The sequence below is a fragment of the Strix aluco genome, chromosome 3 (genome assembly GCF_031877795.1).
Source record: "Strix aluco isolate bStrAlu1 chromosome 3, bStrAlu1.hap1, whole genome shotgun sequence".
NCBI lineage: Eukaryota > Metazoa > Chordata > Aves > Strigiformes > Strigidae > Strix > Strix aluco.
The window spans coordinates 108,713,977-108,738,792 of record NC_133933.1 but is presented as its reverse complement, the minus strand read 5'-3'; the positions used below and the strand labels follow the sequence as shown (position 1 = coordinate 108,738,792).

General features: G+C 34.4%; 1 protein-coding gene across 1 annotated transcript in view; it reads right to left on the bottom strand.

Annotated features, from left to right (window-relative positions):
• Positions 1-24,816, bottom strand: part of CSMD1 (CUB and Sushi multiple domains 1) — a 1,278,503-nt gene that overhangs the window by 36,737 nt on the left and 1,216,950 nt on the right. Inside the window, exons 54-56 of the mRNA XM_074819927.1 lie at positions 24,136-24,309; positions 5,937-6,125; positions 2,671-2,844 (exon numbers count right to left, since the gene is read on the bottom strand). Of these exons, the coding sequence (XP_074676028.1) occupies positions 2,671-2,844; positions 5,937-6,125; positions 24,136-24,309 (537 nt within the window). The remainder of the gene's footprint in view (positions 1-2,670; positions 2,845-5,936; positions 6,126-24,135; positions 24,310-24,816) is intronic.

Sequence of the window (24,816 nt, the reverse complement as noted above, 5' to 3'; positions counted from 1 at the left end):
TATATTGTCCTTGTCATCTGCCCTACAGCATTTGGATCTAGATTTCCTTGTCTAAATATATGCTTGTAAACAGTGTGAGTGTCTTGAAGCCAGCTGTTATATTCTTTCCATATCTATACTGTTAAACTCACTCTCCAAAACAGGGTCGCTACATCCAAAGTGGCTGTTGAGAGTGATCTCAAGCACACACTAACTTGTGAAGTATTTACGCATTGTTTGATGGAGTGCTAGTTGGGATGGGTGAAAACCACTCTGGGGACAATTCTAAGAGTATAATGGTCTCAGTGATCAAGTAGGTCATCAATGACCTATGCCCTGGCACTGTTTATTCAGCAATCCAGATGTGGCCTCTTGGATGCCATCTGCTTCCCCTTACTTCAAGACATTACTATTTCACAGACATTTTTGTCTGCTTAATTTGTGTGAAATAACATGAGGGCTGTGATTCAGGCTACCACTGTGGCATGTTTACAGCATGAAACAGATACGTTGCACATACTTTGGCTTGTGAATGCAAAGACTGCAGGAATTGTTCAGGGCAGAAGGATCTATGATTCTAAAATTCTGATGATGTCTCGCTTCGCTTTGGGACTTTGTTGATGAATTTAATCCAGATGGATGACCAGATTTTTTTTCTTGGACACACCTAGTTTTGTCTTGGAGAAAGCTTAAACTGGAGCCATGCAAGTTTATAGTCAAAGGATATAGACAAAGGCACTTACACTATTATGAAGGTCTAGACCCTTTTTTATTTAGCAGTGTAGAAGACTACATATCCATTACTGAAAAATGAGTGTGAATCATCTTAAACAATCCCAACTTATAAGATACAAGTGTCCATCACTGCAGCATGTCCCAGGTGACAACAAACCCTGAGATCATATTTATAGCATCATTCATTCAAACATATATATAATAAAGAAATAAACCCCTTGCAGAAACAGAATACAGGTTTCAAGTGTTATATTGGGACTGTTTTTCATATCCCATAAGTATAAAACCAATTAGCTGTCTCAGTTGTCCTGGGCACAATCATTCTTTCACTGACATTATGAATACAAGTTATTAATATTGTTTTTTTAGTGGAGTAATATCCTGAATACCTAACATGGAAAGTGTAGTTATTGTATAATTCTAAATATCTTAGAGGAATAAGACACCTTTTTAGGTTTCTTTTGGCTGTTTGGGAGTTTTGGTTTGTTTTTTTAATTGACTTAAGAGAAATAAATTTGTCATTTTCCTAGGGAATCACCTTGCTCTCAAGATGGTGTCACATCATGTTCAAACTTAGAAAATTAAGTTCTGCATCAGTAACAATGTTTTAGTTACACTAGACATAGTTTCTCCATTATAGGAGATGACTACATTGGTCTTTACTGTTTAAAAATCTATGAGTCTATAAAAATGCAATCATATTCATGACTGATATCTGAGGAGTCTCAATTATTAGACATTAAAATTTCTTTCCATCAACATGATAATTTCCTTTGTGATGGGAAATGTTGGGTAACAGCACTAGAGGGCTCTGACCTTAAAAATTTTAAAGTCTTGGTGCAATCTCAGATCTGGCATTTTATACTGGATAAAAAGGTGAAAGTTACATAAATCTCGGCTTAAGATAAGCAAGAAAAGGCCAGTTCTGTGTGGAAACTATCCATATGATTGTCCTGCAGAGATTCCTTTCAGGTCTAGGCATAGAGACCATGATGGCAGTGAGATCTAGCGGTGTGAGAGGACTCTAAGTAAACTCTTTCCTCCTTGAGCAGCAGAGAACAGAAAAGAAACATTAGTGATTTAAATTCACTTCCTTTCCTCAGTGTTTCAGATTCTGCTCAGCATCCTTGCAGAATCAGCTTATGAATGGACCATTTTCAATGAACACTTATTTAGAGCTTTTGCAAAGTACAGAATTTAAATAACTTACACCTATTAAATTACATCAAATGTGTAATTATGGTACAAGTTTCTCATAAGGAAATTTTCTTATTAAACCTGGCATTTGTTTTCTTATATACCAAAGTGTGTAGATAGTTTCCCTTACAAAACTGACTAATACACTGTGGATGTCCTTATAGCCAATCCTTGTCTGAGCCCTTCACTTCAACAAAACTGTGTAATGTAAAACATAAAATGGTTTCTTCTAAATTTGTATAGTTAGTCTAGGGGAGAATAATCTGTTCCTGTACTTCCTGGCAGCACCAAGAACATTGCAGAGGTTTATGGTATTTGCACATTGTGGTATTAATAAACAATATTTCTGGAAATGAAAGAACAAAATGTATGAAGTTTACCATCTAGTACCTTTGCTGTGGTGTTTTTAAATTAACATTTTCCTATGTGACAACCTTTGTTTACACAAGAGTGTTCATAAAAATAAAATTTAATACATGCATCCTTTTTAAGCAGAGCTCTACCAGGTTTAAAAGTGTTTTGTATATACTGCAGTATACAACTATAAAGGAGTGAAGTTACGAAGTAATGTCAAAGAGAATGAGACAATATATGAGAATATTTCAATAAGTGGTTATAATTCAGCTGAGCAGCTATTGGTGAAATTAAAATATACTTGGAAAACAAATATTAACTACTGTCTGTAGTTAAAAATTGCTTAAGAATGGCTTTGTTCCTGCAATTACAAGATGACATTCAGATGATGGTTTCTACAAGTACCTGAACAGTGAGGGAGAGTCCCACTCCAGTGGCTATCTTCTTGGCACTCTCTAGTAGAATTTCCTATGAGCATTCGACCCGCTGTGCAAGAATAGTGAATTATGGAGCCATATGTAAATTTGTCCCCTGAAAGAACTGCATTAGCAGGTACCCCAGGATGTCCACAAGAAATGGCTAACAGAGGAAAGAGAACAACATTATAAGATGTTTTAATGGCACAGGAAAATCTATTATAACTTTTAAATTTGAGGCTGGTTCCACACAACATAAACTCCACCTGGATTTCAGCTCCTTTATATCTTCATTTTTGTTCTTGCTATAGTCATTTGTAGCATTAAACATAAAACTACATGTAAAACTAACCCATCCAGTTTAGCCTTTCCCTGAAAATATACAGAGCTCTCTTTCGTCATTCATTTCCCTTCACTGTCCTGCCCTACAAATAATACACCTTATTTCTGTTAAGACTGGGAAAGAATAAACCAAATAAGGTTAATGTTGCAATGTGCTTATATATTACAGATATGATAATGGTAAGGAGCTTTATCATATCTGTAAAATAACTAGACTCAGTTTAGGCAGTATAGAGAAATAAAAAAACTTAATCTATGGTATTATTATAGCAATGTGTTGCACTAGAGTGAACAAGGGGAAAATGGATTACTGATAATCATATTAATGCTTAAGTTAATATGTACATTTTGTTTGAGAAAAAAAATCAGATAACCCATTTTGGTACAGAATAACTTGCAAAAAAGTAGTTGAGAGCTGTTATATAAGGAAACACAAGTCATCTGAAGTTTAACTAGAAATCAAATTCTGAATGCTTTTTTGTGTACAACTTAGGTCATCTAGTAGATAAAGAAAAACCAAAGAACATAAATTTTACATAACTTTAGTGAACAGTCATACAACTTAAACAGGCAACTGAACTGAACTGAACAAGCAATTGAACTTGAGCAGATTTATGAGTTACTTGAATGAATGATCTATGGTTCAAATATATTTTTGGAAAAAAAAAAAAAAAAAAGACTGTTATTTTGATGACTATTACTCCTGACAGACATCAAAATTATTTCTGTTATACTGGGTCCCATGATAATGTCAAACTGACTGCACAATGGATTTCTGCCAAAAGGCATTGTCCTGACCATCGCTCTTTCACTGCTGTGTGTTTCTCTTGCTTTCCTTGGGCTCGCTTAAGCATTCATGTAGCAAATAGTAAACCAAATCAGGACACTGATCTGGCTGAACAGTAGTCCCACCAAAAAAAGTGTTTAGTGAAAACTGAAAAGGCAGCTCAGTTATCCCAATAAACTTGCTTCAGTACCATGCAAATGCTAGTCCTGCCACAATTCTGGAAGGAGCTGCCATAAGTGATCAGAGTTTTTTGAGGAAAATCATATGTAGGTCACCCTAATGTGGCTATATAATGATTTGTAGTGAGTAGCGTGACATTTTCCCAATTTATGAAGAAGAAAGTATCCATTTTAAGCAATGACACTCATAGATATTGCCTTGCATATATAACAGCAGTGTGTTTCTATTTTTTTATTCTTGAAGTAGAACTGTTCATGGTAAGAATTGTGTCCACTTTGCGTTCAAAATTTGTCTCACCTGCCTCTCCAAGCACTTTGCCCTATCATCAAAAGCAATCTTATGTTTGAAAAAAAAAGAGATTATCACTGATAAACTTTGAAAATTACATCTCTCTCATAGTACTTGAAGAGACTCTGAGACTTAATCTGTGAATATATAAACAGATCTTTCTCATAGACAGAGCCCTATTCATTTTACTGAGTTTTTCTTAGGGGAAAGAATGTTAAATTTTTCCTGGTGATATTTGGGATTCAGATAGTGTTTCAAACCACCAGCAGCAAATTAGCATCAGCTAATCCAGTAGATGACTGAGGAATGTAGGCACCTCCTAGGCTTATTTGGAAGTTCCCACAGCCTCAATCAATAGTCCCCAGAGCAAGATCAGGAACTCCTGTTCTGAGGAGATGGACACCTACGACTTTCCTCGAGTTCTGCCTAAAAACAGAAAAGCATGTAAATGCTATCAAACTTCCAAAACACTTGATGTGGAAAAATGGGAAGCTATAAGTGATCTAGATTCTTTTCTGCCCCTTGCATAAGGAGTGTTCCTTCACACTGAAACCCCAGTCCTGGAAGGAGGAAGCGATCACCGACAGAATTGGGCCACAGACTTTCATAATGTTTTTTTGAGATACAAAAAGTGAGGCACATGCTTGTATCAGTAAAATATTCTTGCCAAGTAAACAATTTTATGCAGCTATTCTGTATTTAAAATGTTGTATTTTGTTTAATAATTTTATTATTGAAATGTGAATAAACCCAGTTTTCAGATTATAGCTCTTATTGACAGATATTGAAAGTGTAGATTGTTGTAAAAATCAAAACAAAACTACTTGGGTCCTCTGGATATTAGATACATAGTAGAAGGAAGAAAGCAAGCATAAAAAAGAAACAAATTCACTAACCTAGTTACATTTATTGATCTGATTGGTATATAAGTATAAATTCATAAAATAAAGCATTTAAGTAAACAATTAATTCTGTAAAGCAAAAACTTTAAAATCACCTTTTTGTAAATTAAAGTATAATTTAATTTATTTTTCCTATAATCACATTGTAATTCAGAAATCTAGTATCAGAAAATTAATAGTGGTCAGAGAAGAAAAATATCTCAATGGAAAATGAAAGTCAGCCAAACTGACTGATCTGAAGGTCACTGAATTGATTATAGGAAACACCAGATTTTCTCCATCTCTGAGGAAAAAGTGATGGAGGAAGTATGAAGTGATGTTACGAAAAGACCCTCTTGAGCAAAATTTTCCTACACATTTCATAGATCCGTTCTCACATACAGACTTCAATACATCTGAAAAAAAAAAAATCTGAGATAGCCATTAATGGTCTTAGACTATCAATCTAAATGATAACAATAAATAATAATTTTATCTTTCCCTAGCTGTTTTCACATATCTTGACAATATACCAAAAGGGGAAACTAATCTTAACTTTCTGGCATTTGAAATAATAGCTCCACAGTTCACTCTAAACCCATTTTTAATAATGACAAGTTACTTGACATCTTGTCTTAATGTTTTCTTACTGAGTTGTACAACTTGCAATACGTTGATCCTAAAGTCCAGTTTTGTTCCTACTACAATTTTTTTGTCTATTATGACTAAAAATCATGCACCACTCTTTAATGTTAATCCAACTTAATGAATACTTACACAAACACTTTGGTAGTGATCTATCCCATAAGCCATTAGCTTTACACGTCAAAGCAGATGAGCCCAACAAATAAAAGCCCTTCTTGCAATGGTATGCTACACTTGTTCCATATTTGAAACTTTCAGGATAATTCTGCTGTCCATGCCGAATTGCATTTTCCACAAAGCCAGGATCAGAACAGTTCACCACTGTAAGACAAAGAGTGTTCATCACTGATGCATAGCAGCAATGTCATAAATAGACTAACAGTGATTTTTTTGTAACTTCACTAGCAGTTCAGGACTGTTATCCATTTGATATCCTTAGTGGTTTTTATTTGGCTTTAATATCAGATATGTTCACTCCTAAGTAAGTCGCTAGATCTTTTTGTTTTGAAAGCAACACTACAGTTTTACTCTAGTTCTTACAATAGTGTTGGACATACAAGCAGTTCGAAGATAAAAGAGAAATTGGAGGAATTTTTATCATTCTCTTGGTAGGCTTAGTTTGGTCTTCTATGTAATTTTTATGTGAAGGAAACAAATTAAAATCAAACCAGTACATATTTTAAATAACGCTATAAGATTTTCTTTTTTAATTTCCTGTAATGAGAAAAACTGCTTCCAATATTAACAAGAACATTTTCTGCTATTAATATGTAGAACAGAAGAAGGAAGATGGTGAAAAATCAAATACTTGTTAGTAGAGCAGGAGTGAGGGGAAGCATCAAAAAAGATTACATTATTTTTCAGATAGCAGTTAAAAACAAAAAAAAAAATATGAGTTTTGTCATGACTGTTTAGCTTTTATTTAAGGTATATCCGCCATCCCCAATCCTTCATTTTATACTCTGCAGTGAACATGATGGTTTGTTTATAGAAGATTATGATGAGACTCTGAGGTGTCCATTGCAAACTCACAATTTTGCTGTCTATTCATCTGAAAGCTATCTGAAAAGTTATAATTTCTCCTCTATCCCTCCCCTGTTTTCACTCTAAACATAATGGTATATATAAAAAAATACTTAGAATATTATTAGTATTATAAATTACAGCTCATCTAACAATGACAGGAATCTACCTTTCAAGTATATCACCTAGTTCAAATTAATTTTCATGAAAAAGAAACCAGTGGAGAAGAGTGTCAGATGCCATTATCATTTTAGAGGTAACAGATATGGAGTCACTGTGTTCTACTCCCGAATCATATTTTTCTCAAAGATTAAGTTTTATCATACATATAATTTAAATTTACTGATTAGCTAATACACTATAACAAGTCACCTTTTGCAAATGTTCATTCATTGAAAGAATATTTCATTTAATCATCTAAAAAGTATCAGGATAAAGAAATATTAATATCCTAAAATTTAATTTTGGGTGAAAAACAGTTAAAATTGTTTTACAAGCACAATATTAAAAGTATTAAATGTTCATGATTTCAATCTTGCAATGGATTCTAGACAAGCATATACCTAAGTCTAAAGAACATCCCATATAAATCCAATTTTTTGTTTCTTAAAAACTATTTTAGAAGTCATATTTGGGGGTGGGGGGAGAGAGAGAACACTCTTTAGCATGAAGAAAATCTATTTGCCATCTACTGATTGTTATTAAAAACACTGAAGATAAAATTATACAGAAAAGCAAAATACATTTAAAAAACATTAGATATTATGATGGTGTACATAAAGCATTAGTAAGGCATTATCTAGACTGATGAAGAGACATGGTTAATGGAAGAGACCTGCTTCCCTTTTCCTGAGGAGTAATACAGCTAACAGACTATTCCAATTGAAACTATTGCCCTTCTGTTTTATGGTGAATCCTACAGAATAATTCACTAGAGAAGTTACATTTAGCTTATAACAGTTCAGCTTATATTTCATACTACCAATATTTATTTAATCTTAGTGTTACAACCTTATAAATGTTAAGCATAAATCAGGTATGTGCACTTTAAATAAATACGTGTTTACATTGGAAATTCGTTGACAGAAGCAAATATCTTCTTACCTCCTGGCTTTTTTCCTGTTCTATAAAAGAGGGAAAAATGCAAAGTCCTAAAATCTCATTGCTCTTTGGAAGTAGTGAAAGATTTGTATGTGGATGTCTGTGTCTCTGTACTTGCTTTGAAGAAATCTGAAAATTCCTGCTTCTGGGGATCTCTATTTAAGAGTACTATCAAGAGAAAATGTTTTATTCTTTTCAAATTACACATTCTTTGTTACTAATTTTTTCCATTATCAGTAAGCACTGTCAACCAAGTCTAATTCTTTCACTGGCAATATACCTATCACTGTAGAATAGGGACACAAGTGAAAGTTTGTAAAACATACAGCCCACTGACTGAAGACCTACCAAAATGTTAAGCTAGATCTGAATGAGCTCATGTCTGTATTCACAGTGCAATTCTTTGTTACAGAAACTAGCACAGCTCCCAGAAGCAATGCACACTGCGTCCCAATTAACCCTGTTTCTTAGGCAATTAGACATGGTGTAGTGCTGTGTAGATGGTGCTGTAAAACTTCTGCTTTTGGAACTAGCCTGCATCCTCTGCATAGCTGTAAGCTGCCTTGTACAAACATATCCTTCTCTCTACTTTCCTTAACATTTGAAGCTACATCTGTATCAATATGAAGTAAAGAATACCAGCACTTGTTCTCTGGCTTGAGGCCAGTAGACAGTGGTCACATCTACTCTGTTGTGTTCTGCTACCCTCCACACTTGGGTGAATTTCTCTGAACTGCTCATCAGGAATGGTCCTGCTGTCCATGCTAACCCCTGAACCATGCTCTCAACAATTAATGTGGATGTGCTACTTGGTTCAAATGAAAAACTTATTGTAGAACTTTCTTAATATTAGTGGCAATTAAGTTCCCATGCCCAGGCACTGTTTAGTTTAAAAATAGGGATACATTTAATTTCAAATGCAGAAGTGAATATATCTCAATCTTTCTATTTAGCTAAAATTGCTATTACAGGGTAATGTAGTTTTGATCCTCAACCTCACAATAACACAATATCAGTATTGTGACCCATCATATCAGAATCTGATGTCCAAGGTTGTACAGAATATTTGACTGGTGCAGAACTGAACTTCAGGTCTTTTGAGACCTATGTCCGTGCTCTAATCAGTACACCATTTTGCAATAAAACTGCATACCATAAAGTAACTACAGAAAAAAAACACATTTGCATTCTACCGATATCCATCTTTTATAGGAAACATCTTGATTACCAGCAAGAGCAGCTCACTCTTTAAATAATCTCTATACATGTAAAAAAGTATGGAAGTTAATTGTCTTTTATGACTGTAAAAATCCTCTGGAATAAAAAACAAAAACCCCTGTAATAGTTCAAAGGTGAAATAATATCCATTTGTCAATCATATTTAACACTTTTCTATATTAGAAATTTTATCCTGGTATAACTAGGACTCCTTGCTGTACTCACATAGATTAACAGTACAGGTTCATTTAGTAGCCTGCATTTAATATTAGCCACATATGCTTTAACTCAGTACTATAGAATTAGAAATGGGACATGTGCAGCTTAAACAGTACCTATACTTTTACAGCAAGATTTCATTAATGAAAACAAAAAAACAGTGGAAATTTGCATGCAGACACATATTACTGGACTCTTTTCCAAGGCATAGGACAAGATTTATATTGTTCGTCTACCTAACTTAGTTTCTTGTGATTTCAAACTTTCTTTTGCAAGTTTTTCTTCCTCCATGCAATTTATATTTTTAGTTTATTTTCTAGTGGGATTTTTGGGTAGGTTTTTTTTTTGCCTGAGAATGAAGTTTGTTGCCATTTTACTTCTTTTCTAGGGCTCTAGATGTTAAATACAAGCAGGTTATACTTATAATACCATGGCTAAAATAACATGATTGTTCAGAGTAACTGAAAATAAAAGTTACAATAGTGCTTATGGAGCTGTTAAAATTAAAAAAGTTCCACATTCATTTTCAACTTAATTTAATTCATTTTCAATCAGTTTGCTCCTACGTGAATGCGAACACAGAAACAAAAAGATAGAGGTGAATAAATTTGAAAACTAAAAATTACACATCTGAAGAAGAATGATATAATTCTTGGAATGACATGCAGTACTTTCATCCTTAAGTTTTTGCATTGAAAGACACAGAAAAGCATGGGCGGCATTGGTGTTTTGCCCTTGGTTTAACTCTTTTTATCATAAATGCTTGAAAATAGAATTGTTTGGATTACAGTATTTCCAACTTTTTCTTTTCCCAAAAATGATTTTTTTTTTTCTGGTTTGATTTTATTCAGGTAAGAAAATAAAACACTATTAAAACCATTAATTTTGGTCAAGCAAAATTTTTTGTTAGTTAAATTTTAATTAATTCATAAAGCTACTTACAGGGTTTAGCTGTCTTGAAAAAAAGTTTTATTCTTGTTCTTTAAACTAGTCAAAATAAAATAACGACAATGGCTGAAATATGAGCTTTGAAAAGAGATCTGAATTTATGTTCTTTATTAGGAAGATGGGTTCTATACTGTTCAGCTTGATCATATGATAATGAATACAAGACAAAGCTCTGGCTCACCCTCACAGGACTGGAAGTTACTCTGTTGTGCTTCCAACGTTTAAAAGCACTAAGTATAGCAAGAATGCATATGTCATACTGTACAATTTCTTAACTTTCAATGATCATATGCTGTTAAATATTATCAGTTCTTTCAATTTTTAAAAGTGTTTTGTGTTCACTGATCAGCGTATAGGTGTTGTTTTGGTGATCTACATTACAGTTTCAAGTCTGTCTGACTTTACTGACATGGATACACATGCATCCTAATTCCCACTGAATGAGGGTTATCAATTTCCAATACCTGGACTTGCAACAGTGACATTATACTTCTTTTGCCTTTTACTACTCCTAGGATACAAAGGAGCTTAATTGCACACATTACTTTCAGCTCTGGAAAGAGTGCATGGTATCATTATTATACTTTGGATCAAAGATTGTCTATAGATCTGAACTTTTCCCTAGTTTCATGCTTCTGACTTTTGGACAGTTTTTCACTGCTAAGAAAATATAAACCTGGTTTATCAATTATCTCTGATACACAGAACTTCCCATATTTTTTTTTTTATATTAAACAATAACAGGATAAAACAAACAGTCCTAGGAGCAGTTTCTGGAATCAAATTTGTTCTCTCTAATTGAAGGCACTAAGGACTATGTTAAAGGCTCATATGCCCTCTTACACCTTTTTTTGACCAGAAAAAAAATCCTAACTTCTGCTCTTCAAACCAACAAACCCTGAACAAGAGCAATAAAGGATGCCCACCTCCATAACACAGGACAGTCTTTAAAAGAAGTCACTTTTATAATCTTTAGACTGATTAAGAGTTTAGACTTTATGTTTGTCACATGCTAAATCAGAGCTTGTCTACCACTACCATTTTAAAAAGTCATTGCTATGTTTTCTTGAGAGTCTATGTGAAGACAGGATGAATGCTCTGCAACTGCTTTATCATGAAGAACACTGCTTGCTATGTTCACACAGTGCCTCCCAGGGCTGGTCTGTGGAGAAATGTAATACCTTGCCTGACATTCCAAATGAGGACAGAAATGCAGCAGATGCCCTGGTACTCTCTTTTGCTGGAATGGGAAGGATACTAGGCATCTGCAGGCACAAAGCTTTAAAAAGGCCTTGAGAGCAAAAATGCAGAAAACCTTCTATGGCTTCATGGACTATCAATCATGTGGAAATCTCATTTGGGAGTTGTGATCACTCCAGAATATCAGAAAGTGCTATTTCTTTAACCATAATATTGAATGTTTATTTTATTTCTAGATTAAAGTGATAAACTGTTCTATTTAAAAACAAACAGTGATAAAAATAAAAACATGGATAAAAATAGTATAAATGTAAAAAGAAGTAAAATAAACAGTGAAATGACATTTTAGAATTTGTTCAAAAGAAAGAGCAAAAATGTTTTTTCCACTGCAATTTAGTGAAAATAATTGTTATTGTACTCAAATATACACTGACTTAGTTGAAACTATTTTGCCAAATTATTCCAAATTTAATATTAGAATATTCTATTGAAATAGAAGAAAAATCTGAAGCATATTGCAAAATTCTCACATTTATTGAAAGATTTGCACATTTATGAATACAATTATTTTCAAAAATTCTTCCCATCCTATGGATTACTCAAGTCTTTCCCTAGGTATATTTTTTAACAAGCATTCACAACAGCTATTCCTTTTTTTTGGTACAATTGAGATTATTAAGATAAAACAAAATAAAACTGCTTAAAAATGAAACTGTTTTAATGGGTAAGGCTGACAAGTTAGCTTCTGAAAAGCCAGAAATTCAGAAAAAAGAACTTTGTTTCATGAAGATATGCTGCCCTAAAGCTACCCAAAGCAATTCTAACTGAATTATCTTTGAAACACAATAGGGAGAATAGAAAAACTTAATTGTCCATGCAGACCAGAAATATGGAATGTTCAAGGAATATATTACTTGCAAAGTATCAATTTGTCTGTGTGATATAGTGTTCTCATACTTGTACCAGTAGTACCTGTTTAGCCAACTCAGTGATTAATAAAATACAGAATAGTCACTGAATGCATGTTTAAGCATGTGTTCTGTGCAACAGAATTCTTGCATCATATGTGAAATCTTATCAAACGATTATGCAAGAGAATATTAACCCTCATGCTAAAAAGTAAACAAAATTATGCCTCCAGTGCCATTTAACATCAGCTATAGATTTTTAAATACATGTATAGATGAGTGTGCTGTTGCTAAGGGCTGCAATAAGGAGTATGTTAGAAAAGAATTTGAGTTGGCCAGCATACAGAACTAAGGCAGTAGTTTCCCTGATTGCCTTTCACCCTGGGGACTCAGTTGTAAATCACAGTGAGAGTAGACGGAGATTGCTTTCTCTCAATGACAGCTGTCAAGGGTTACATGGGAAATGAATTCTGGCACTCTCAATTTAGTCTGTTGAGAAAAGCAGGAGAATGCTTCAAGTCTGCCCTGATGACTTTGGAACCTCACACTGAGTATATTCAAACCCTTGAGGACAAAGAAGTGAAAAGACCATGTCAGAGTCCTTTAGGCAGTTTTCTGTTAAACAGTTGAATGATCATCAAAAAGTACATCATTCACAGTATTTCATTTCTTGTTCTCACTCTTTTTCTTTTTTTTTTTTTTTTTTCTTGACAGAAACAATGTTAAGCTTCTTTTCTAAACTTTCATATCTGATCAACAGTGTTTTTAAACTTTTTTATCTGAAAAGTATTGCATTAATGTTGGTATCTTGAACATGTGTAGGGACTGGCACTCAGAGTGAGTAAGAGTAGAGCATTCACTCTGGCTTTATGACAAATTCTAAGAAATGCTGTCTATAAAAAAAGAAGGCACTGCTTGTGAAAACACGATTACAAAATTACCAGTCTGGGGAATTTTGGTAAAGTTAAGTGCAAAGTCAGCAATACACAACAAAGATAGCTTCTCAGTGAAGTAAAGCAAAAAACCAACCAAACAAAAACCCTGCTCAACTTACAACTTCACTTTTCAAAAGTCTCAAATACATGAGTCTGATATTTTTAATTGTTATTTTTTCAACAGGGGCCAGTTGGAGACTGATTTTATCATAGAAATTCTCGCCATGTAAACCATAAAACTAAAATATTTATTTAGGAAGCAGAGTGGTTTGTGTTTTTACATATATTATTAAAATCTATCTGAAATCTAAGGTCCTGAAATCATGTTTCTGATGAACCTAGACCAAGGAAAATTTCACTGTAATTAATGCAGCGTAAATGGTGTTGGCAATAGTGCAAATTAACAGTAATATTTTGCTGAATAATATCCTGGTAGAAACAAGACCTTAACTAAGGTTAATAGATTCAATGAAGTATATAGTTCATATTTGTTTGCTTACGAGATGAAAAGTTAAGAATCACATCACTTTTAATTGCATTTCAAAATATTTGTCATTGATATAAACATGCCAAATATTCTTTCATTGTCTGTCTTATGCAGTCTTTCTTATGTTTTCTATTGGAAAATTTCTGCTGGATTTCTCAGATAACTAACTGGATAACTCTATACTAAAATAAAAACTGAGTAAGAAGTATGTTAAAAGAAATTCCATGTACTTGAGTTATTTTCTTAAGCTTTGAACTGAGTTGATACAACTTTATAAAACAACACTTTTTTTTTTTTGAATACCAGATTAACTAATTTAAAAAGCATGTATTTGTCTCTTGGCTATGTATGAATTTTCTTACATGAATGCAGACATTACACTAGGACACAGATCAGAAAGATAAAGTACTTACTTGTCATTGTTTTGTCTATATGTGTGTTGTCTATATGTCTATATGTCTATATGTGTCTATATGTCTATGTGTGTGTTGTCTCTATGTAAATTCATTTGTGGGAACCTATGTACAAGTAGTATCAACACAATAACTTTTGTCATAATAGTACAAACTCTGGGGTCATGTGTTAAAGTCTTTCTCTTTAGATTTTTCTTAATCTGAGTTCTGTTTTTCACTTGGGAGAGAAACTCTAATCAGTTGCCCCAAAAAATATTTCTACTACCTTTTGAGGTGTCTGCCTGATCTCCAAGCAGGTGCGACTCAGAGATGTGCAGGAATAATTTTAAGTCCTGTGTCATCTCATCTCCCATGGCACCTTACCTCTTTATTTAGGAAATTTAGTCAAGCTCTAATCATCCTTCTGAAGGATATCATCATGCTATCAACATGAACAGATTAGGTATGTCTAAAATTCAAAGTATGCAAAAGTCTCAACAAAGGCCTCTGACTTTGGAAAAACAAAACTGAACAAACCACAAAATTTTCTCAGCTTATATGAATCCTTGATACCACTACAGATGGAAAACTGCTTAAATTCAGAGTTGCTTTATCTTTAGATGAAAAGAATTGGTCATAAGTCTCAATCTTTCCTACCCTTCTATCAGCTGTCATCAGAAAAGTTCTTTTTCTTCTCAGTAAGGGATTGTAACATATTACCACTGGTTCAAATGATACATCTACTAAAGAAAACACTACAAAATTGACAGCTCCTTTTAGATATCAGATTCTTGATACGACAAAAAGTCTAACTGAGCTTTTCAAGAATCTATCAGTAATAAGATAAAGAAAAACCTCTCAAATTAGAAATTCAGTACAAAAGCAGGATAAATGAACAGAGATCTGAATTCTATGTTATTAACAAATAGCCTGAACTTACTGATACAGACTGGAGAACGTGAGCTAGTTCAAACCTCTGCAACTTTGCCAACATCTTCCCAGTAAAACATTTCTCATTTTAAGAAACAAGTTTTTAATAGAAGAAAAACTCTTAAATCTCATTTATAAGAAGCTATAACAGATTCTGACAAATTTGGTGGCCTTCTACGATGGGGTTACAGCATTGGTGAATAAGGAAAGAGCAACTGACATCATCTACCTGGACGTGTGCAAAGCTTTTGACATCCTTGTCTCTAAATTGGAGAGATATAGATTTGACAGATGACCACTCGGTGGATAAGAGACTGGCTGGATGGTCACACTCACTGTCAATGGCTCAAAGTCCAAAGGGAGAGCAGTGATGAGTGGTATTCCTCAGGGTTCAGTACTGGGACCGGTGTTGTTTAACATCTTTGTTGTGGACATGAGTAGTGGGATTGAGTGCACCCTCAGCAAGTCTGCTGATGACACCAAGCTGTGTGGCACGGTCAACACGCTGGAGGGATCAGATGCCATCCAGAGGGACCTTGACAGGCTTGAGAGGTAGGCCCATGTGAACATCATGAAGTTCAACAAGGCCAAGCGCAAGGTCCTGAACATGGGTCAGGGCAATGCCAAGCACAAAGACAGGTCAGGTGATGAGTGGATTGAGAGCAGCCCTGCAGAGAAGGAGGACTTGGGGGTAGTAGAGGATGGAAAACTGACTATGAACCAGCAATGTCCGCTCGCAGCCCAGAAAGTCAATCACATCCTGGGCTGCCTCAAAAGTAGTGTGATCAGTAGGTCAAGTGAGGTGATTCTCCCCCTCTACTCCACTCTTGTGAGACCCCACCTGGAGTACTGTGTTCAGCTCTGGGCCCCCCAACATCAGAAGGACATGGACCTGCTCGAGGAGGAGGTCTGGAGGAGGGCCACAAAGATGATCAGGGAGCTGGAGCACCTTCCTGATGAAGACAGGCTGAGAGAGTTGGGGTTGTTACCTGGAGGAGAGAAGGGTCCCGGGAGACCTTGTAGCAGCCTTCCAGTATTTAAAGGGGGCCTGCAGGAAAGATAGGGAGGGACTCTTTATCAGGAAGTGTAGTGACTTGACGGCAGGTAATGGTGTTAAACTGAAAGAGGGTAGATTTAGATTAGGTGTAAGGAAGAAATTCTTCACTGTGAGGGTGGTGAGGCACTGGAACAGGTTGCCCAGAGAAGTTGTGGATGCCCCCTCCCTGGAAGTGTTCAAGGCCAGGCTGGATGGGGCTTTGAGCAACCTGGTCTAGTGGAAGGTGACCCTGCCCACAGCAGGGGGTTGGAACTAGATGATCTTTAAAGGTCCCTTCCAACCCAAAGCATTCTGTGATTCTATGATTCTGCAGAGAACAGTAGCAAAGGATATACACTTTTTCTGATATAGATTGCAAATCTGACACTGCCTTATGAACCGTCAGGAAGTTATCCGACAGTATATCCAATGCTAAAGCAAATAAATCAGAGAAAGAAAATCTCCTTCTTGCAAATACTTCCATTCTAGAAGATGTGGTTAAGTGTGGTGTTTAATATAGCAGTTCTTACTTCAATTATAATATATGGAAAAATGACCTGCAGTGCAATCAGGAGTGCAGAGCCCTGACAAGACCATCTGATTCAGTTCTCATTTTGGTGGATAAGAGTTACTATGAAAAGTAGAAAGTGCAGAGGCTGACTTTCTACACTTCCAAAGACAAAATGGAAAGCAGTTCCAAATGCTAAGGGAAAAAAAAAATCACACTGAACATATTTGGTATAGTATTTTATATTTTCATAGCTATTGCTGGGGTAGCACATGCAGGTGGCACTAAGTCCTACTCAGGCAGGTTTGCCTAAGAGAACTGAGATATGGTTATCAGAATTTTTCCTATGCCATTTGAGTCCAGTTTAAAGGCAAGTAAACTGTCTACTTGACTCCTTTATCAAATAAATAAAGGCAAAGATAGAGTCTATGTGAAGATGAAAATGTCCTATCTCAAAAATTACGATTTTAAAATCACACTCCAGTGATCTCAACATGCCAGAAAAGACTATTATAAATCTTAAATATATATATAGAGAGAGGATTCAATATAAATGTAAAACCAGATATTATTGTTTTAATAATTAAAAATTTGTGGTTATTATCTCACAAAGTATCCAAATGTCACAAAAAGCCCTTTTTTTTACTTGTGAAAGAAACAGCGGGAATATGATTTTTCCAATACATAGATGTTTTAATTATTATGTTACTTCAGAAGACAGATCTGAAATCCAATTTTTTAAAATGTGTTAATTTTAAGGGATTAAAGTTTTTACTTGCTGTGCCAAGACAAGTTTTCCAGAACAGAAGAAATCTTTCTTAAATTATCAGAATAAAAGTAGAGGGAGATATCATTATAAAGCAGTTCAGTGCTTTCAGTGCATTTCAGATATGCAAACATATTTAAATACTTTGTTTCATACAAGGTTTTATCATACGGCTCTAGAGTAGCATATATGATCTTTTGCTTGCACTACTTTTTTGTCAGGTAAAAATCCACATATAATTTATTTGGTAAATTTCCTGTCAGTGACTTATTAGTTAACCTACTACTGACACAATAGATAGAAGCAATGAATCATTGCAAAAGAGTGCCTGAGAACTAGCCAGCTTTATTTTCTGGAAATATCAAGGTTTCCAATGCATACATAATAGCTCAGTTGCAAAATAAAATAGAACAAAATAATCTTCTCCAATAGCTTCAAGCAATAATCTATATTTTGTCGTAACTGCATGTAGAGTCTCAGTGAAGTGAAGTTCATTATTGACTCAAGTGAACTCTCCTGAGGTTTGAAAGAAAGGTCATACGTAAAATCTCTGTTGAATTAAGTGATACAGGTTTGCCAGGAACATCAATACCTTCCCAGCAGTATATTTAAAGAGCTGGAAGATTTACTTTCTTTGTACACAAATTCATAATTCATCACTAACAATGAACTTTAATACAAATGTTTTCCACCCATTAGATAAAAGGCAATTTTAGAAGGAAGGGCATATGTCAGAAGTGCTGTTACTTGCTTTAGGTAAGTTCTAATCAATTTATTAAGAGTAAATAAGTAAATAAGTAAGCCATTTATTTGGTAGAATTTTGATTTTTTTTTAAACTCACAGATGTAAAATTATAATTTCAGGATGATTTCATCATTGAAATGCACTTCATTTTTCTTAAATCTAACCAATAAGGACTTTTTTGCTCTTCTTTCATGTAAATAATATAATTCAAGGTTTAATTTAATTAAGCCTTTTTGGCAAAAAGATACTCTAATCTTGAACTCTGCAGATTCATCCTTTAATCCATACTATATCAAATTATAAATAAAAAAGCATAATTATCATAAAAATATGTTACAGTAATTTTCACAGCATATGGTCCAAAAATACAGTATTTACTGAAGTAAAAATCTTCACTGATATATCAAATTCTGCTTTCACTCAAATGATATAAATGTAATTATGCTATGAGGTTATAAGGAGGCAGTTTCCAGTAGAGAAGACTCCTTTGCCCAGTTACACAGGTAGAATTAAACTAGGTAGAGCCATGCAGAGGTGTGTTCTGTGGGAACATACCTGGCTGGTATGGAGGTTTGGACACTTCTCTTTTCATTCTTTTGAAGGAATACCAAAAGTTTTTGTTTCACACTGAATTTCTAAATTCATTGTGAGCAGCAGCATATAGACATGTTCTTTTCTAGAAAACTCCAATTACTCATTCGTTTTAAGACAGAATATTTACACAGGAATACATGAAAACATCTATTTCCCTTTTGCTTCAGCTATGGTTCTTAACAGTGTCAAGTTAAGCATTAGCTTTGATGCTTGCAGGCTAGAAATAGTAGGGTTTCAGGACCTTAGGATAATCTCTTATAGTGTTTAGCTGATATGTGGAATAAATTTTTACTCATCAAAGTTCCTTTCATTTTGTTCTCTATTCATCTAATTGGGGAAAAATAGTTGTATCCTCTTTACTTATATGTATCTTCAAGTGTTCTTTGAGTGCTGGAGAGTCATGCAGAGATGGTTAAGAAGTTGCTTTAGTTACCCATCTAGTTATCCGAGATCAGATGATCTAGGTAATAGTCTCATGATTTGGTTCCATTTTACCTTAGCCTGTGAGACTGTTTTAATCTGAAAAGCTTGCAGTCTGCTTATTTTTTGTTAACTCTGTGTTATGTACTAGCCTAAAACAGGGGGATCACCAGAAAAATAGGAATGGAGACACAACATACCACCTCAGCAATATTCTCCAAATGCATCTGTCAAAGTGTTCATAAATTATACAGAATCACAGCATAGTTGAACTTGCAAGGGACAGCTAAAGCAGTTTGCCCAGGGCTTTGTCCATGAGTACATATAAAAATGGAGACTCCACAACCTCTCTGGGCAATCTGTTTAGGTGTTTTACCACCTTCACAGTTGAAAAGTTTTTTCTTATGCTTCAGTTTGTGCCCTTTGCCTCCTGTCCTTTCAGTGGGAACCACTGAAAAGTCTGGCCACCTTTTTTTACATCCTCCCTTAGATAAGCATTGATAAGATTCCCCTGAGCCTTGTCTTCTCTTCTCTAGGCTGAGCAACTCCAGCTCTGTCTCTTCTCAAATCACAAAATATATTCAGGAAAGGGCAGAAAACACCAAAGAGAGAGGAGGAGGGCACAAAAAAATTAGTGAGAAACAACAGAGGGAACACCGATGTTAGAGAAGGTGGTGCACAGGGGAGCAGATATTCTCTGCAGCCAGTGGAGGACCCACAGCAGAGCAGACAGTTCCTGAAGGAACTGCAGCCTGTGGAGAACCCACATCAGAGAAGAGGAAAAAAATGAGAAGGAAGGAACGACAGAGAGAAACCACTACATACTGACTGCAAAGTCAACCCACGCGCTAACCTAAAATAAGAAACAATACCAATTATCAGGACAATTAATATAATATTTTAAAATTTCATATAATTGAAATAAAATCTCCCAAATTTCTAGATCAGTGACATATGTAGTAGGTCAATGGTATAGAATTACTCTAACACTGATATGCTTAAACTGAAGTGGATAATGACTATTCCCTTTGCACTGCAACTAAATATCTTCTGGTGCACAAATACATTTACAACAGTTATTGTTGCTTTAGATAGTATATTCCTCTACAGAACCCCAAAGTAGGATTTCTTAGACAAACTGAAAACTTTATGACCTATCTCTTCTTCAAACAGTTTAAATGTCAACATGGATTTCAAGGTTGATCACCTTGAATCTAGAGAAACTGAAAACTTTGTGATATATCTCTTTTTCAAACACTTTAAATGTCAACCTGGAGTTCAAGGTTGATGACACTGCAACACTTTTTTATTAGTCTGACCAAGTCTCTTTTTCTCCCACTAGCTGTGTGTTTCTTATGTTCAGTCAAAGCTCTGAGATTCAGCTTTGGTGCTCTACTTCTTGTACATCTTCATTTTTGTAATTTCTCAGACAAGAGTAAAAGTGACGACATTTGAATAATACTTACAGTTTTAATTGTATTTTAAATGAAATTCTTGTTGATACACAAGGCAAAAGAATCGAGCTCCTTCTTTTAACTTGAGATTACATTCTCCCAAATCTTACATTAACATTCTGGTGTAGAAAAACAATTATCCATTCCCTATACTGAGCACTATTGCAAGCTGTAATTATATACATACTTAAATCACATTGATTTCAATAACATTTAAATCTTTATTGATTACAGTTCCTAGACAACTCTATGCTTTGTCATACAGACCTACATTGAGGCAACAGACAAGTAGTAGGTGGCAAGATTAGTTGGATCCTCATGATGGAAGAGATACAAGACAGTCACTGAAAAATACCTATTGCTATAGAGAAAGAAATACAAAGTGAAGGGAAGAATGACGTGAAGAAGCACTGAGTGAAAGGCAAAAGTCCAACTTTACACCACTTGCATAAGAATAGACAAAATTGTAGCTACTCAACTGGGAGAACTCTGAGCCACTTCATTCTGGTAGGAGTTTGACATTCTTCAGTGAACAGACCTTGGCAGAGTTGCATCTACAATACTCACTACTTTCAGAAAAGCAACCTCCCCTAAACAAGATTTCAGACTATAAATTGACCTGGATCAAATTCAAATTCATGTGATGAATTAAAAAAGGAAAATGAAAGTAGACAGGAGACATAACTGAAATAATATAGAACTAACTGTAAGGCTCCTAATTCTTATGTTATTTTTTAAATCTACTCAGACTTTGTATTATTTTTTATAAATTTCCTTTTTTTTTTTCTCTTTCACTTTCACCTGTTTTCCTTTTAATAAAGGTACTTGAGTTCAGTGTAAATAGTTGAGTAACTCAACTTGTAAATGGGGTTGAACTTCAGCAAAACCATGCAGTCTCTGGCTCTTACAGTCAAATAGAGCAGATCTGGACTGCATCTACAGGATACATGAAAAAGTGTGTATTTTCAACAGATAAAGCGTTGCTTAAATGCCTCACAGATGAGATAGAGAACTTTGTTCACTGAAGTCTAGCAAAACAAAACAGTATAAAAAGGAGAAAAAGTACATGAGCCTAAATAGGAACAGTTTGCTAATTCCTGTTTCTCTGTTCCAATAATTATATTGTTATGCTAGTTAACTCACTTGAATAAATTCTGAGGGTAGTGACTGAGGGAATTGCCATCTTTGTAGTGTTTTAATGAGAATGAAAGATCTAATTCCACACACACTGAGCTTGAAATTGCATCAGCTATCCCTGAAATAATATGATGCGCTAATCACCAAAGATAATTATCATTCTTAAGAACAACCATTGTAATAAAATATGATTTTTAATAAACCAACAGGTGGAGATAATAAAGCTACCAATAGCTGAAGTTAACTTCCTATTACATGGATTTTTAGTCCCAGTGTTAGTATCCTCAGCGCAACTTCACTGACCGCAATTTCCTTTAGCACCTTAAAGACAAGTTACAAAGGATGTAAAGCATAGTACTTAATTCAATTAACATTTAAGTGATTATTTTTCCAGTGACAGAAAATACTTAAGAAAAGTTTACTAGCCATTGCATTTCTGGAGAAATTATTATATCTGCTTCATTATTAACCCCCCTTTCAACAAGCTAACTTGGACCTGTCTAATCAGAGAGGACAATGGAATTCCAGACTTGTATTCTGAATAGTGGAAGATAAGATGATTTTAAAAAATCATGTTTTTTAAATATGTAAAGAAATCTTTAGCTTCTTAATTTTGTAGTCAACATTAATGCATCAATCCATGCAAAAGAACTGAACGGTTCATCAGCCTAAGGAAAAACCTAAGTGACTTATTTGATATTCCTTTCAGAGGATGCATGCTTTAGCAAAGGTTTTCCAAATTATGTCACAGAAGGAAAATCTTGCCAGACTTGCTAGTTCCAACTGAACACTCAAAAATCCATTTTAGGCATACTATACATATATTTTCTATATATATGCATATATGTATAGATAGGTCACTTGTCCAATTGATCGATTGATTGATCTTTGTGTTCTATCACTTTGTATGTTCCATAACAGGCAAAATCATCAGGTTCTCTCGGAGACTAAGCTTTTTTGTTTGGTTTTGGTTACACATTTGGAAATTAGTGCTGTCGCTAAGTTATAAATGGACCCCCGGCTTTGAAAAGGGAATATGACCAGGAACAACATTTTAAAATTAGATCCATTAAAACACATTTCCTTCTGGAGCCTTCACAAAAAGAGCACTGAAGGATATACAGTATCTCAGAAACTTTTCTCAGGCTTTTGAGATCTTTCCGTATATCTTATATGATTCACCTCTAGTTCTGCCTTTTACCTCTCTGACAACTTACATCTATTTTATACCCAGAAGATATCCAAATTGCCTCAGTGATTCAGAAGAAAACATTTCACAATATTATTAATTATCAGCATCTATTGTATTCAGCATTGAGAAAGCATATACTAGACCAGTACAAGCTATTTTGGGACATACAAAATAAAAACAATAGACCAATGAACAGATTTTAGCAGTCTGATAAAGATACTGATGAAACAAACCAAAGATTTGATGTTAGATACATACTCTGCAATGTTAACCAAAGGTTGAGGAAAATAAAAATAGTGGACATAAATGGAAAGAGTAACAATAGGGTGACTTAAGAGACTAGTTTTCCTTTTAATCTTAATTACAGTACTGGCATCTGGATAAATAAATGATAAGGACACAATGAAACCTGAGAACTTTGGATTGTGTTTTAAAATAGTTTCTTTTTGTCCTTCCCTAATATATACATTTGATACACAGGTTTCTTCATGACGCAAACCCTTACTTCTTTCTCATCTCTCAAACATCTCCATCTTACCCAGAGCATACTAGTAATCAGGTTCAGATATGTATTCACAAAAAAAAAAAAAAAAAAAAAAAAAAATCAGAATTATATCTTTATCATTTTTTTCTGGGGAAAGAAAAGTCAGGTTTCACATGTACAAAGGTTATGAACACCTCTCAGGTATTACTAGGAAATACAGAAGAATTAATAATGGTTTGATGCATGAATATTCATTTGTATAAATATGTTTTAATAGGAGTAATGGACCATTTATGGAAACGGAACTCTAGTGCACCTAATCCAGGCTAGATAGCCAGCTGTGATGTATTAATGTAATATAACTTTTGTGATAAAGTACACTTTATACGTCTATAAACTAAATGCTAAGGATTGCAGTTTGAGAAATTTGAGGTAAAATACTGAAAAGCCTAGGCTTTCCCAATACTCAGCCCTAACTCCATTTTCCAGTATAGAAATGCAAAAACTCAAATAAAGGTGGCAATGAGTTCCTAAAGGTCAGGTTTCTGAATTCTATCCCAATATTTCAAAGGCAGAGTAAAGGATCATGCCTGAATAAGTCAGAGAGCAGAGAATGTATGAGAAAGTTTCTTACCTCTGCAGTTGGGTAAAGGGCTACTCCACTGTCCATTGCTTCGGCACTGTGCTCGAGAAGCACCCTGAAGTAAGTACCCAGTGTTGCAAGTAAAATTTACAACATCATTTAAATTGAACTCACTGCCATTAGTCATTCCATGAGCTGGATTCCCAGGATGTCCACATGTGATTGCTGTTAAAATAAAAATAGTCAGGCTAGCATCCAACTGAAAGATACTGTTCCATGGAATCACTTGCAGGTTGGAGCTCTTCTCTTTGTTTTTTTTTTCCTTCTGAATTTGTCTTTTATATTTATATTAGAAATTTAAGAAAAAATATATTTATTCAGAATTCGTAACTGCAAGGGGAAAAATAATTTTTTAACAAAAGTTTCAGAATCTATTTTTTACCTTATAATTATAATTACCTTGTAATATAAATAATTATATATATATGCATTTTGACACCCATCTGGTATGTATTAGACCTTAAAAAATGTAGAGAGTTCACGATATTTCCTACTAATGTAAATAAAAAAAATATTTTTTCCCTGTAATCTTCAAAATGCAGCAGGACAAAAAAAATTAAATTTGATGTATCGCTTTCATAGCATTTTGGAGTTCTATAGCATTCCTCTTCCGAAGTTCTTGAGTTGCTTTGCTGACGCAGTGATCCTTTTAATCAGATTTTCTTAATGCAA